Here is a 14,414-nt window from a genome sequence, read left to right on the forward strand (position 1 = left end):
GTGGTTGAGCTCCTCCCTGCCGATGCCGGGGACACGGGTTCGTGCCCCGGTCTGGAAAGATCCCACATGCCGCGGAGCGGTGGGGCCCGTGAGCCATGGCCGCTGAGCCTGCGCGTCCGGAGCCTGTGCTCCTCAACGGGAGAGGCCATAACAGTGAGAGACCCGCGTACCGAAAAAAAAAAAAAAAAAAAAGTTTGTTAAACTGCCTGAGCTTTCCAGCATGGGTGAGTCCTGCAGAACCTCAACATCTAGAAGGGTCTTTTTGTCTGTGAGATTTAGTATCATGTGGTCCTATTTGCGAACTTTCAGAGAATTTCAAATAAGAATGGCTTATAATCCATTATCAATGTTCATCCTTTAAAAATAATTCATCCCCTGCATATTTTTTTTTGATTCCTTTTTGCATCCCCTGCATATTTTAACTATCAATGTTAATGGATTATTCTTACTTATAATGAACAGAATTCACAATTCAAATTTGTAATGAACTAAGAATATTTGCCTGGCTTTTGCACTCAATTTGTATTGCCCAGGAGTGAAAACAGGCCCAAATGAGTATGAGATTGAAGTAAACCATGACTGTTGAATATCAGTGGTGAGAAGGCAAAGTGAGATTTGGAAACAGCCAGCAGAAATGAAGTATCTGAACTTTTCTGCCCCTCCAGCAAGCAGCATCAACAATAATACCAGAAAACAAAACAAAACAATAATACCAGAAGAAATGAAAGAGCGAATTTAATGGCTAGCCTCTTCCTTTTGGTCTGAACTTGCTACAAGCAAAGGGAAGAGGTTAGGGATGAAAACGCATCCCTAGATTTAACATAGCATTTGATTTAACATAACATTTGAAGGATCCTAATTCATAGCCCTGAGGGAGAAACAATTATATGTATTTTTTTAAATTAAGAAACGTTGCAGATATATCCAGCGGTTCCCAACAATAATCTTGCCTTTTCCTGTTACCTGATTTTTTTCATTTTCCCTGCACTCAAGTCCTATTAAATCTTTTCATTTTACTGAATCAACTCAATATCTGCCTTCCTATTCTAGCACTTGATCCACATATAAGGGTCACCTTATTTATTTTTTATCTTCCCAAGAAACTGTAAGTTTCTTGAGAATCGTTCCTTGCCATGCTGATCTCTTCCTCTGCCACATGGCTTACACAGTTATTTACAACACACAATGCTTGATAAGTGTTTGCTGAAATAAAGTGATTACTGTGATAGTATAAAATTTACTGTATTATTTAAAGCATGGACTTCAAAGTTAAATTGGAAATTTCAAAACAACTGGTACTATATTTCACTTAATTTTTCAACATCTCAGCAAATGACAAATCTTATATTAACAGAAGAATTTACAATCCATGGCTATCTTTTATTTATTTGGCTGGATATTCAAGGGCGTGTTAAATGATCCAATCTAAAAATTTCCAACCTCTTAAAGTTACAGCACTCCTACCAGACATTCAAGATACTCTACTTTTATAGTTATCACTCTGATTTATCTCTTTAACCTCTTTTTACTTCTACTATCTTTTATGGAGTGCATTTTACTCATTTGAAAATATTTTACTTTTTTCCCCCCACTTGTGGAATATAACAATATTAAATCACTTATCCTTTGGGACTATATTTGATTTCATAAGTTTTCTGTCAATGCCATGTTCAGGAAAAGGACCATGGAATGAAAAATTGGGCTCAATCCACTTGTTAATATAAATCCAGAACTATGTAAGGCTTAGATAACCAATTACAGAAACAAAATATCTCTTCAAATGAAACATAATATCAGGATAGGTTTCATCTAGTTAAATTAGATTTCATTTCCAAATTCCATACCTTATCTTGAAAAATGTTACAGCCAATTTGGATCACAATCAAATACATGGGCTTTTGAAGATGAATAGTGCATTATTTTACTTACTTAGAGGCCACTCGGAAGTATTTCTGGATAAAATAAAAGGCGACCCCAAGAGGCACAAGTGCAACCAGGAACACAGGGGTAGCATAAGAAATCATGCCAATGGCAGACACGCAGAGCAGTGTTGAGCGAGTTAGAGATTCCAAAGTTGGAGGGATATGCTGTTAAAAAGGTGGTTTGAAAGGAAAATGTTTTAGCTCAAATAAAACATTGGTTATAAGGCAACAAATCATTTATTTTTATTTTTTATAAATTTATTTATTTAATTAATTTATTTTTGGCTGCGTTCGGTCTTCACTGCTGCACTCGGGCCCTCTCTTGTTGCGGCGAGCAGGGGCCACTCTTTGTTGCGGTGCGCGGGCTTGCAGTGGCTTCTCTTGCTGTGGAGCACAGGCTCCAGGCACGCGGGCTTAGTAGCTGTGGCTCACGGGCTCTAGGGCGCAGGCTCAGCAGTTTGGCACACAGGCCTAGTTGCTCTGCAGCATGTGGGATCCTCCTGGACCAGGGTTCAAACCCGTGTCCCCTGCATTGGCAGGCGGATTCCTAACCACTGCGCCACCAGGGAAGCCCCCAAATCATGAATTTTATAGTAACATAGTTATATAATTAGTTCTAAAAGTAGTATACAAACATTTTCATTATAAGCAATTCATCACTCCTTCAACTTCACTCACTTCCCATTGTTTACCCATCAACCTATCTACTTATCTTTGGTCAGTTATTTACCTATCTACCTATTTATCTTGTGGGATTTTATACAAATAGCACTATACTCTAAACCTTATTTGTCCATTTGCTTGTTTTGTTTTACTGAACAAGATGGATTGTAAACCTTCCCATGCCACTATATACAAATCTATTTCTTTTTAACAGCTGCATAGCATTAAAAATCATATTTAGCTATTCCACTATTAATTTAATTGCTTGCTCATATTCTTTGCACATTTTTCATTGGATTGTTTATCTTCCTTATTGATTTTTAGGTGCCCTTTATGTATCATGGATGTTTATCCTCTTTCTTTACATATGTTGCCAGTTTTTCTCCCAATGAATCTATTACATTTTAAATATGTCTCTGATGCTTTTGGCTCAATAGAAGTTTAAAATTTTAGAGTCATTTCTGTTGGCCTTTTCTCTTATTGTTTCTGAGTTTTGTGTCTTACTTATAAAGACCTTTCCCACCCAAAATTCTAAAACTACTCTCCTACATTTTATTTCATAGTTTTATGCTTTTAGATGGCCCTCTTTATTACATGTGAATTTGCTTTGTATTTTATAGGTAAATTGTCCCAACACCCTTTACTAAAAAAATATTCCTTTTCTTACTGATTCAAGATATACTGGTGTTTTTGAGTTTTCCACTTTGTTCTTTTGATCTGCTTGTTTTCTGTGATCATCAGAGTGTTTTAATTTTATAGTAATTTTAGGTATCTGATAGGGAAATTTTATATATATATATATATATATGATTTTTATGATTTTCAGGATTGTTGGATCACTTTCCTTCATATTATGTTTATTTTTCTTTTCATAGTTTTTGTTGTTATTATAAGTGAAATTTATTTTTCACATAATTTTTAATTGGTGTAGAGAAAGTTACTGACTTTTATATCATATGTCTTATGTAGATATTCTGCTTAACTTTCTAGTTGGTTCTTTATTGTACTGACTGTTTTGGACTCTCTAGGTAGCAATGGCATCATCTTACAAATAAGGAGCGTTCTGTCTCTTCTTTTCCAATATGTATTTCTTAGGAAGTGTTTTAGGTGTAGCATGACCTGACACCAATGTTGTGAAAACATCAAAATTTTTCAGCATATATTTTAGTCAGCTGCATGCACCATTCTTTTACTAAATTGATGGTAATTTAGGTTTCTTAAGGCCACTCTGGAAAATCAGAAAAGGAAAGGGCTGGATTTGCCAAGTCTGTTCAATCACCCTAAGGAGTCAGTTCATGGGGTGATCCAATTTCAGAGTCTGAGGTCTTTAACTTCAGGACAAACTTCTAGTGCCTAAGGACCTAAGACTAAACTGGGCATCCTTGAAATATTCCTTAAGATATCACACCATCTAAAGTTTCTCTCATTCAAGAGCCAATCTAACAAAAGTAAAGGACATCTAAGACAGCTTGGTATTCCATTCTTTACTTCTGGGAGACACTCAGTGTTAATACTAAGCTTTAAGAACTTTACAACACCTCCATTGTGAATGGAGATAAAACATTGATCAAAATCACTTCTTTTTACATAAAAAATTTTAATGTTCATTCTTTGCTATTTCTCTTTATTTCATGCTGATTCTCTAAGTATCCTCTTCCACATGCATAAATTTTTTTGAATTAAGGTTTTCCTTTAAGATTTTATTCCAGAAATCATTTATGCATATATGTAATATTGATATGAATGCAAACAGGCTTTCATTTAAGTTTTAGAAATCCTCTATTGTTAACAGGAATCATGATTTATCTTAAAATGTTATTTAGCTTACACTGAGAAATTTATTTTTGAACTTGGAAGTAACTCGGGCACTCACCTGATCAATGATATTTGTATCAGCTGAAAAGCGATTGAGAATCAGTCCCAGTGGTGTGGTATCAAAGAATCTAGGGAATGAACAGATTGGAACATATGATAATACTAAATTATCTGGAACCTAGACACTGCTAACAGTCATTTTAGGGTCATAAAAGTGAGAAGATTCCTACTGATCTGTTGAAAGACTGAATAAATTCTTTAAAATTTCACATTTCACTTCAATTTAAAAATGCATGTTTTTATGATTTTCTGTGTGGGAGTAAAGTAAATAACTACTTTTTTTACCTTATTGGTCCAAGAATGATCTTATTGAGGAGATTGTGGTGAAGATTTTTGGCAGCTGTGACACCCATCCATTCCACAGTGAGAGATGTAACAAGGCAGAGGAAAATACCTGCTCCACAAAGTATGCTAAATCCAGCCACATAGTAGGTCTAAAAAGCAGCCAACACAAGAAAGCACATAAGAAATTATCAACTGACACCCAACATCAAAGTCTGGCAATATCAACTTCATTATCTTGCATCAATTTAGACAGTGGAAGGAGTGTAGTTCTTGTAGACTCCTTCACCTTCCTTTAAGGTTTGCCTAAGGGCAGATGAAGCCTTAGAGTCTGTTTTCTGGTTTGAAATATTCTTGACGTTTTACATCACAAAGCTCATTCTTGCTATCCCTAATCTCAGAATGACCAGCTAATTCACTGGTTAAAATCAAATACCATCAGAACAACAACAGAAGCCCAGTGTGTATATTACGCATAAACACATATATCATGTGTATAACTCCCTTGAATCCAAATCCAAGCATTATCTTTAAATGCTTCTTATGATATACTTCAGGTCCTGCTCTAATTAACTTACTGAATCATTACAAAAGTCCTGTGACAGACATAGAGAACAGACCTGTGGTTGCCAAGGGGGAGGAGGGTGGGGTAGGTATGGATTGGGATTTGGGGATTAGCAACTGCAAACTATTACATATAGAATGGATAAACAACAAGGTCCTACTGTATAGCACAGGGAACTATATTTATTATCCTGTGATAAACCATAATGGAAAAGAAAATGAAAAAGTATATATACAACTGAATCACTTTGCTGTACAGCAGAAATGAACACATTGTAAATCAACTATACTTCAATAAAGTAAGTTAAAAACAAAACAAAAAAACACCACAAAATTCCTGTGACATATAGAGTATTTGTATCTAACTAGATAAAAGGGTATCACTGTTAATCTCAACATTTCACTGTACCTGATCAGCTTTTCCAGTATTGTTTATACTGTACTCTGAGGTCCATGTGGCCAGCCAGTAGTCTATAGCTACAATGACGGAATGCTTCAAAAGCTTAGAGAAAATCATCAGGAAGAGCAAGAAGAATCCTCCAGAAGTGAGGTACCGCCAACAAGTCTTCCATGGCATTTTAGTCCTCAGCCTCATTACAGTGGACATGTTATCATCCTCATCTTCCTCCTCCTCTTCCTCTGCATACAAAACACTTTTTAAATCTTCTGACAGGCAACGGGAAGATAGAATTTGTATTATCCACCCTCTACACACAAACCTCCATCAAATTTATAGAAATACAAATATTAGTCTTAGAAATTTAAAATGCTTTTAGCAGGGAAAAACTTCATTTAAAAAATAGATGAGTGCCCATCAACAGATGAATGGATAAAGAAGATGTGGTATATATACAATGCAATAATTCTCAGCCATGAAAAAGGTGAAATGTTGCCATATGTGACAACATGGATGGATCTTGATGAGGGTATTATGCTAAATGAAACAAGTCAGACAGATAAAGACAAATACTGTACAATTTCACTCATATGTATAATTTTAAAAAGAACCAAAAAAACCAAAATAAATGAACAACTCAAACCACACAAAAACACACATGGATAGAGAACAGAGTAGTGGTTACCAGAAGAGAAAAGGGCGGGGGAGGGGGATGGAATGGGTAAAGGGGATCAACTGTTTTGGTGGTGAGCATGCTGTAGGGTCTACAGAAGTAGAAATATAATGTTGTACACATGAAACTTACATAATGTTATAAACCAATGTCACCTCAATAAAAAATATGTGAAAATGAATAAATAAATGAACGAATGAGTGAATGAAAAAATAAACATAAAATCTATGTCTGGATGAGTTAGTTTGCTAATTTATTACACATCAAACTAACGAGAAACATAGACTAGGAGTTCACTAAGTTATTGAAGGAATGGTGTTGCCAAAAACACTACATGACAGGCCTGCAAATATTTATAATTTTTTGAACTCTACATTTCTGAATTTGTAAAACTGCACCAGGAGGAGACAGTCTCTGAAATGTGTACATAGCTCAAGAGGGAATAATCCATAATCTCTATGGCTAGTTTTAAATGTGGTCATGGAGGAGCATATGGGCAAAAAGAAACCTTCCAGAAGGCAAAGCCAGGGGACAGAGGACAATGTGCAGGGATGTCCTCTCAGCTCTTTAAGCCACCTGGAAACTTCTAGATGGTTATCTTAAGAACATACTCCATTACAAGGACAGGGAATTTTGGTATTTCCTGAGCAGCAAAATTTGATCATTTGTATGGTTTAGTGACTGTTGTGGATTTCCCATTCATTGCAGTCATCCTGTATGCACTCCACTACTGTATAGTAAGCAGGTTGTGGGTAGGAAAGATAGATAATTTGGTTTACAGGTTATCAGACAACAGAGATCTAAGTGTGGATATGATGGGAAGACTGAGCATCACCAAGGATCCTAATATTTAAGCTGGATACAAAAAATGAACAGGTCTCAGATAATCTACCCTTTGGTAAGAGTGGGTCCGATGTGTGAGAAGAGGATTTGAAATTTGCATGATCAAAGGGGTAGACACTTGCAGACTGTGTTTCCTCAATATCTATTCTCTGTTTCCATATTAATTGAAATGTCAGCTTGCCTACAGCTGCCCAGTTAAAACAGCATTTCTTCACTTCCCCAGAACCTAATCTGTCCAGATGATGAACTGGCCAATGGTTAGCAGTAGGAAAAAATATGGGCAAGTACTTTGTTTTTTCCCTTCCTGGTGGCTTGAACAGACATACTGGCAGCACCAGGAGGAGCAATCTCCTAGGTAATATGCACCATACTGGACTCTTTGATATAAATTATTTCCTTTTACTTTGTAAGAAAAGTATTATTATCTTATTTTATACCTGACGTAATGGATTAACACAGCAAGCCCAGGGCAGAGTCAGCCTCTCAAATGCTATATTCACTAATGAAATACTGGAGAGAGTAACTGCAATTCTAGAGGCTGTCTGTTTACAGCACCAGACATTCTTTTTGTTTGTTTGTTTGTTTTTGCTTTTGCTTTTGTGGCCATGGCATGTGGCTTGCTGGATCTTAGCTCCCTGACCAGGGATTGAATTCCAGGGCCATGGCAGTGAAAGCGCTGAGTCCTAACCACCTGACCGCCAGAGAAGTCCCCAAACATTCTTCTAAAACGTTCTTAGGGGAGACCTTCAAGATGGCGGAGGAGTAAGACATGGAGATCACCTTCCTCCTCACAAATACATCAGAAATACATCTACATGTGGAACAACTCCTACAGAACACCCACTGAATGCTGGCAGAAGACCTCAGACTTCCCAAAAGGCAAGAAAATCCCCACGTACCTGGGTAGAGCAAAAGAAAAAAGAAAAAAGAGAGACAAAAGAATAGGGATGGGACCTGCACCTCTGGGAGGGAACTGAGAAGGAGGAAAGGTTTCCACACACTAGGAACCCTTTCACTGGCGGAGACAGGGTGTGGGAAGTAGAAGCTTCGGAGCCACGGAGGAGAGCGCAGCAACAGGGGTGCGGAGGGCAAAGCGGAGAGATTCCCACACAGAGGATCGGCGCCGACCAGCACTCACCAGCCTGAGAGGCTTGTCTGCTCACCCGCCGGGGCGGGTGGGGGCTGGGAGCTGAGGCTCCGGCTTTGGAGGTCAGATCTCAGGGAGAGGATTGGGGTTGGCTGCATGAACAGAGCGTGAAGGGAGCTAGTGCACCACAGCTAGCCGGGAGGAAGTCCTGGAAAAAGCCTGGACCTGCCTAAGAGTCAAGAGATCATTGTTTCGGGGTGCACGAGGAGAGGGGATTCAGAGCACCGCCTAAATGAGCTCCAGAGACAGGCATGAGCCATGGCTATCAGCTCGGACCCCAGAGATGGGCATGAAATGCTAACGCTGCTGCTGCAGCCACCAAGAATACTGTGTGCAAGCACAGGTCACTATCCACACACCCCTGCCACCGGAAGCCTGTGCAGCCCACCACTGCCAGGGTCCCTTGATCCAGGGACAACTTCCCTGGGAGAACCCACGGTGCGCCTCAGGCTGTTACAAAGTCACGCTGGCCTCTGTTGCTGCTGGCTGGGCCCCGCATTCCAATTATAACTACTGTACCCTTCCCTCCCTCCGGCCTGAGTGAGCCAGAGCTCCCTAATCAGCCACCGGCTTAACCCTGTCCTGTCTGGGTGGGGAACAGATGCCTGAGGGTGACCTACATGCAGAGGTGGGGCCAAAACCAAAGCTGAACCCCAGGAGCTGTGCAAACAAAGAAAAGAAAGGGAAATCTCTACCAGCAGCCTCAGGAGCAGCGGATTAAATCTCCACAATCAACTTGATGTACCCTGCATCTGTGGAATACCTGAATAGACAACAAATCATCCCAAAATTGAGGTGGTGGACATGGGAGCAACTGTAGACTTGGGGTTTGCTGTCTGCAACTGACTAGTTACTGATCTTTATGCTTACCTTAGTATAGTTTTTAGCGCTTATTATCATTGGTGGATTTGTTTATTGGTTTGGTTGCTCTCTTCTTTTTTTAAATTACTTCTTTATTTTAATAATTTTTAAAATTTTTTATTGTTTTATATTATTATTTTTCTTTCTTTTTTCTCCCTTTTCTTCTGAGCTCTGTGGTTGACAGGGTCTTCGTGATCTGGCCTGATGTCAGGCCTGAGTCTCTGAGGTAGGAGAGCTGAAATCAGAACATTGGACTACCAGAGACCTCTAGGCCCCACGTAATATCAATCAGCGAGAGCTCTCTAAGAGGTCTCTGTCTCAATGCTGAGACCCAGCTCCACCCAATGGCCAGCAAGCTCCAGTGCTGGACGTCCCATGCCAAACAACTAGCAAGACAGGAACACAACCCCACCCATTAGTAGAGAAGCTCGCTAAAATCATACTAAGTTGACAGACACCCCAAAACACACCACTGGACATAGCCCTGCCCACCAGAAAGACAAGATCCAGACCCACCCACCAGAACACAGGCACCAGTCCCCTCCACCAGGAAGCCTACACAAACCACTGAACCAACACTACCCACTGGGGGCAGACACCAAAAACAACAGGAACTACAAACCTGCAGCCTGTGTTAACCCTAAGCACAGTAAGTTAAGCAAAATGGGAAGACAGAGAAATATGCAGCAGATGAAGGAACAAGGTAAAAACCCACCAGACCAAACAAATGAAGAGGAAATAGGTAGTCTACCCCCCCAAAAAATTCAGAGTAATGACAGTAAAGATGATCCAAAATCTTGGAAAAAGAATGAAGAAAATACAAGAAACATTTAACAAGGACCTAAAAGAACTAAAGAGCAAACAAACAATGACGAACAACACAATAAATGAAATTAAAAATTCTCTAGAAGGGATCAATAGCAGAATAACTGATAAGTGACCTGGAAGATAAAATAGTGGAAATAACTATCACAGAGCAGAATAAAGAAAAAAGGATGAAAAGAATTGAGGACAGTCTCAGAGACCTCTGGGACAACATTAAGTGCACCAACATTCGAACTATAGGGGTCCCAAAAGAAGAAGAGAAAAAAAAAGGGTCTGAGAAAATACTTGAAGAGATTATAGTGGAAAACTTCCCTTACATAGGAAAGGAAATAGTCAAGCCCAGGAAGTGCAGAGAGTCCCACACAGGATAAATCTAAGGAGAAACATACCAACAATTATTAATCAAATTACCAAAAATTAAATACAAAGAAAAAATATAAAAAGCAGCAAGGGAAAAACAACAAATAACATACAAGGGAATCCCCATAAGGTTAACAGCTGATCATTCAGCAGAAACTCTGCAAGCCAGAAGGGAGTGGCAGGACATATTTAAAGTGATGAAAGGGAAAAACTTACAACCAAGACTACTCTACCCAGCAAGGATCTCATTCAGATTTGACAGAGAAATTAAAACCTTTACAGACAAGCAAAAGCTAAGAGAATTCAGCACCATCAAAACAGCTCTACAACAAATACTAAAGGAACTTCTCTAGGCAGGAAATATGAGAGAAGGAAAAGACCTACAATAACAAACCCAAAACAATTAAGAAAATGGGAATAGGGACATACATACCGATAACTACCTTAAATGTAAATGGATTAAATGCTCCAACCAGAAGACATAGACTGGCTGAATGGATACAAAAACAAGACCCATATATATGCTGCCTACGAGAGACCCACTTCAGACCTAGGGACACAACAGACTGAAAGTGAGGGGATGGAAAAAGATATTCCATGCAAATGGAAATCGAAAGAAGGCTGGAGTAGCAATTCTCATATCAGACAAAATAGACTTTAAAATAAAGACTATTACAAGAGACAAAGAAGGATACTACATAACGATCAAGGGATCAATCCAAGAAGATAGAACAATTGTAAATATTTATGCACCCAAGATAGGAGCACCTCAATACATAAGGCAAATGCTAACAGCCATAAAAGGGGAAATCGACAGTAACACAATGATAGTAGGGGACTTTAACACCCCACTTTCACCAATAGACAGATCATCCAAAATGAAAGTAAATAAGGAAACACAAGCTTTAAATGATATTAAACAATATGGACATAACATATTTATAGGATATTCCATCCAAAAACAACAGAATACACTTTCTTCTCAAGTGCTCATGGAACATTATCCAGGATAGATCATACCTTGGGTCACAAATCAAGCCTTGGTAAACTTAAGAAAATTGAAATTGTATCAAGTATCTTTTCTGACCACAGTGCTATGAGACTAGATATCAATTACAGGAAAAAAACTGTAAAAAATACAAAGAAATGGAGGCTAAACAATACACTACTAAATAACCTAGAGATCACTAAAGAAGTCAAAGAGGAAATCAAAAAATACCTAGACACAAATGACAATGAAAACACTATGACCCCAAACATTCGGGATGCAGCAAAAGCAGTTCTAAAAGGGAAGTTTATAGCAATACCATCCTATGTCAAGAAACAAGAAAAATATCAAATAAACAACCTAACCTTACACCTAGAGCAATTAGAGAAAGAAGAACAAAAAACCCCCAAAGTTAGCAGAAGGAAAGAAATCATAAAGATCAGAGCAGAAATAAAGGAAAAAGAAATGAAGGAAACAATAGCAAAGATCAATAAAACTAAAAGCAGGTTCTTTGAGAAGATAAACAAAATTGATAAACCATTAGCCAGACTCATCAAGAAAAAAAGGGAGAAGACTCAAATCAACAGAATTAGAAATGAAAAAGGAGAAGTAACAACTGACACTGCAGAAATACACAGGATCGTGAGAGATGACTACAAGCAACTCTATGCCAATACAATGGACAACCTGGAAGAAATGGAAAAATTCTTAGAAAAGCACAACCTTCTGAGACTGAACCAGGAGGAAATAGAAAATATGAACAGACCAATCACAAGCACTGACATTGAAACTGTGATTAAAAATCTTCCAACAAACAAAAGCCCAGGACCAACTGGCTTCACAGGTGAATTCTATCAAACATTTAGAGAATAGCTAACACCTGTCCTTCTCAAACTCTTCCAAAATGTAGCACAGGCAGGAACACTCCCAAACTCATTCTATGAGGCCACCATCACCCTGATACCAAAACCAGACAAAGATGCCAAAAAAAAGAAAACTACAGACCAATATCACTGGTGAACATAGATGCAAAAATCCTCAACAAAATGCTAGCAAACAGAATCCAACAGCACATTAAAAGGATCATACACCATGATCAAGTGGGGTTTATCCCAGGAAAGCAAGGATTCTTCAATATACGCAAATCAATCAATGTGATACACCATATTAACAAACTGAAGGATAAAAACCATATGATAATCTCAATAGATGCAGAAAAAGCTTTCAACAAAATTCAACACCCAACTATGGTAAAAACTCTCCAGAAAGTACGCATCGAGGAAACTTACATCAACATAATAAAGGCCATATATGACAAACCCACAGCCAACATCATTCTCAATGGTGAAAAACTGAAACCATTTCCACTAAGATCAGGAACAAGACAAGGTTGTCCACTCTCACCACTATTATTCAACATAGTGTTGGAAGTTTTAGCTACAGCAATCAGAGAAGAAAAAGAAATAAAAGGAATTCAAATTGGAAAAGAAGAAGTAAAATTGTCATTGTTTGCAGATGACATGATACTATACATAGAGAATCCTAAAGATGCTACCATAAAACTACTAGAGCTAATCAATGAATTTGGTAAAGTGGCAGGATACAAAATTAATGCACAGAAATCTCTGGCATTCCTATACACTAGTGATGAAAAATCTGAAAGAGAAATTAAGGAAACACTCCCACTTATGACTGCAACAAAAAGAATAAAATACCTAGGAATAAACTACCTAGGGAGACAAAAGATCTGTATGCAGAAAACTATAAGACACTTTCACAGATGAAAGAAATCAAAGATGATACAAACAGATAGAGAGACATACCATGTTCTTGGATTGGAAGAAAGAACATTGTGAAAATGACTATACTTCCTAAAGCAATCTACAGATTCAATGCAATCCCTATCAAACTACCAATGTAATTTTTCAGAGAACTAGAACAAAAAACTTCACAATTTGTAGGGCAACACAAAAGACCCTGAGCAGCCAAAGCAATCTTGAGAAAGAAAAATGGAGCTGGAGGAATCAGGCTCCTGGACTTCAGACTATACTACAAAGCTACAGTAATCAAGACAGTATGGTACTGGCACAAAAACAGAAAGATAGATCAATGGAACAGGATAGAAAGCCCAGAGATAAACCCACGCACATATGGTCACCTTATCTTTGATAAAGGAGGCAAGAATATACAATGGAGAAAAGACAGCCTCTTCAATAAGTGGTGCTGGGAAAACTGGACAGCTACATGTAAAAGAATGAAATTAGAACACTCCCTAACACCATACACAAAAATAAACTCAAAATGGATTAAAGACCTAAATGTAAGGCCAGACACTATCAAACTCTTAGAGGAAAACATAGGCAGAACACTCTATGACATAAATCACAGCAAGATCCTTTTTGACCCACCTCCTAGAGAAATGGAAATAAAAACAAAAATAAACAAATGGCACCTAATGAAACTTAAAAGCTTTTGCACAGCAAAGGAAACCATAAACAAGATGAAAAGACAAGCCTCAGAATGGGAGAAAGTATTTGTAAATGAAGCAACTGACAAAGGATTAATCTCCAAAATATACAAGCAGCTCATGCAGTTCAATATCAAAAAAACAAACAACTCAATCCAAAAATGGGCAGAAGACCTAAATAGACATTTCTCCAAAGAAGATATACAGTTTGCCAACAAACACATGAAAGGATGCTCAACATCACTAATCATTAGAGAAATGCAAATCAAAACTACAATGAGGTGTCACCTCACACCAGTCAGAATGGCCATCATCAAAAAATCTACAAACAGTAAATGCTGGAGAGGGTGTGGAGAAAAGGGAACCCTCTTGCACTGTTGGTGGGAATGTAAATTGATACAACCACTATGGAGAACAGTATGGAGGGGGCTTAAAAAACTAAAACTAGAACTACCATATGACCCAGCATTCCCACTACTGGGCATATACCCTGAGAAAATTATAATTCAAAAAGAGTCATGTACCACAATACTCATTGCAGCACTAT

General features: G+C 38.2%; 1 protein-coding gene across 2 annotated transcripts in view; it reads right to left on the reverse strand.

The window, feature by feature from the left end:
- The window catches only part of ABCC9 (ATP binding cassette subfamily C member 9), a 145,975-nt gene that overhangs the window by 43,336 nt on the left and 88,225 nt on the right, over positions 1-14,414 (reverse strand). For both annotated transcript variants that reach the window (XM_007449372.1, XM_007449371.1), the window contains exons 24-27: positions 5,716-5,945; positions 4,746-4,894; positions 4,459-4,528; positions 1,930-2,087 (exon numbers count right to left, since the gene is read on the reverse strand). In XM_007449372.1, the coding sequence (XP_007449434.1) occupies positions 1,930-2,087; positions 4,459-4,528; positions 4,746-4,894; positions 5,716-5,945 (607 nt within the window). The remainder of the gene's footprint in view (positions 1-1,929; positions 2,088-4,458; positions 4,529-4,745; positions 4,895-5,715; positions 5,946-14,414) is intronic.

Source organism: Lipotes vexillifer, unplaced genomic scaffold, assembly GCF_000442215.2.
Source record: "Lipotes vexillifer unplaced genomic scaffold, Lipotes_vexillifer_v1.1 scaffold135, whole genome shotgun sequence".
Classification (NCBI taxonomy): domain Eukaryota; kingdom Metazoa; phylum Chordata; class Mammalia; order Artiodactyla; family Lipotidae; genus Lipotes; species Lipotes vexillifer.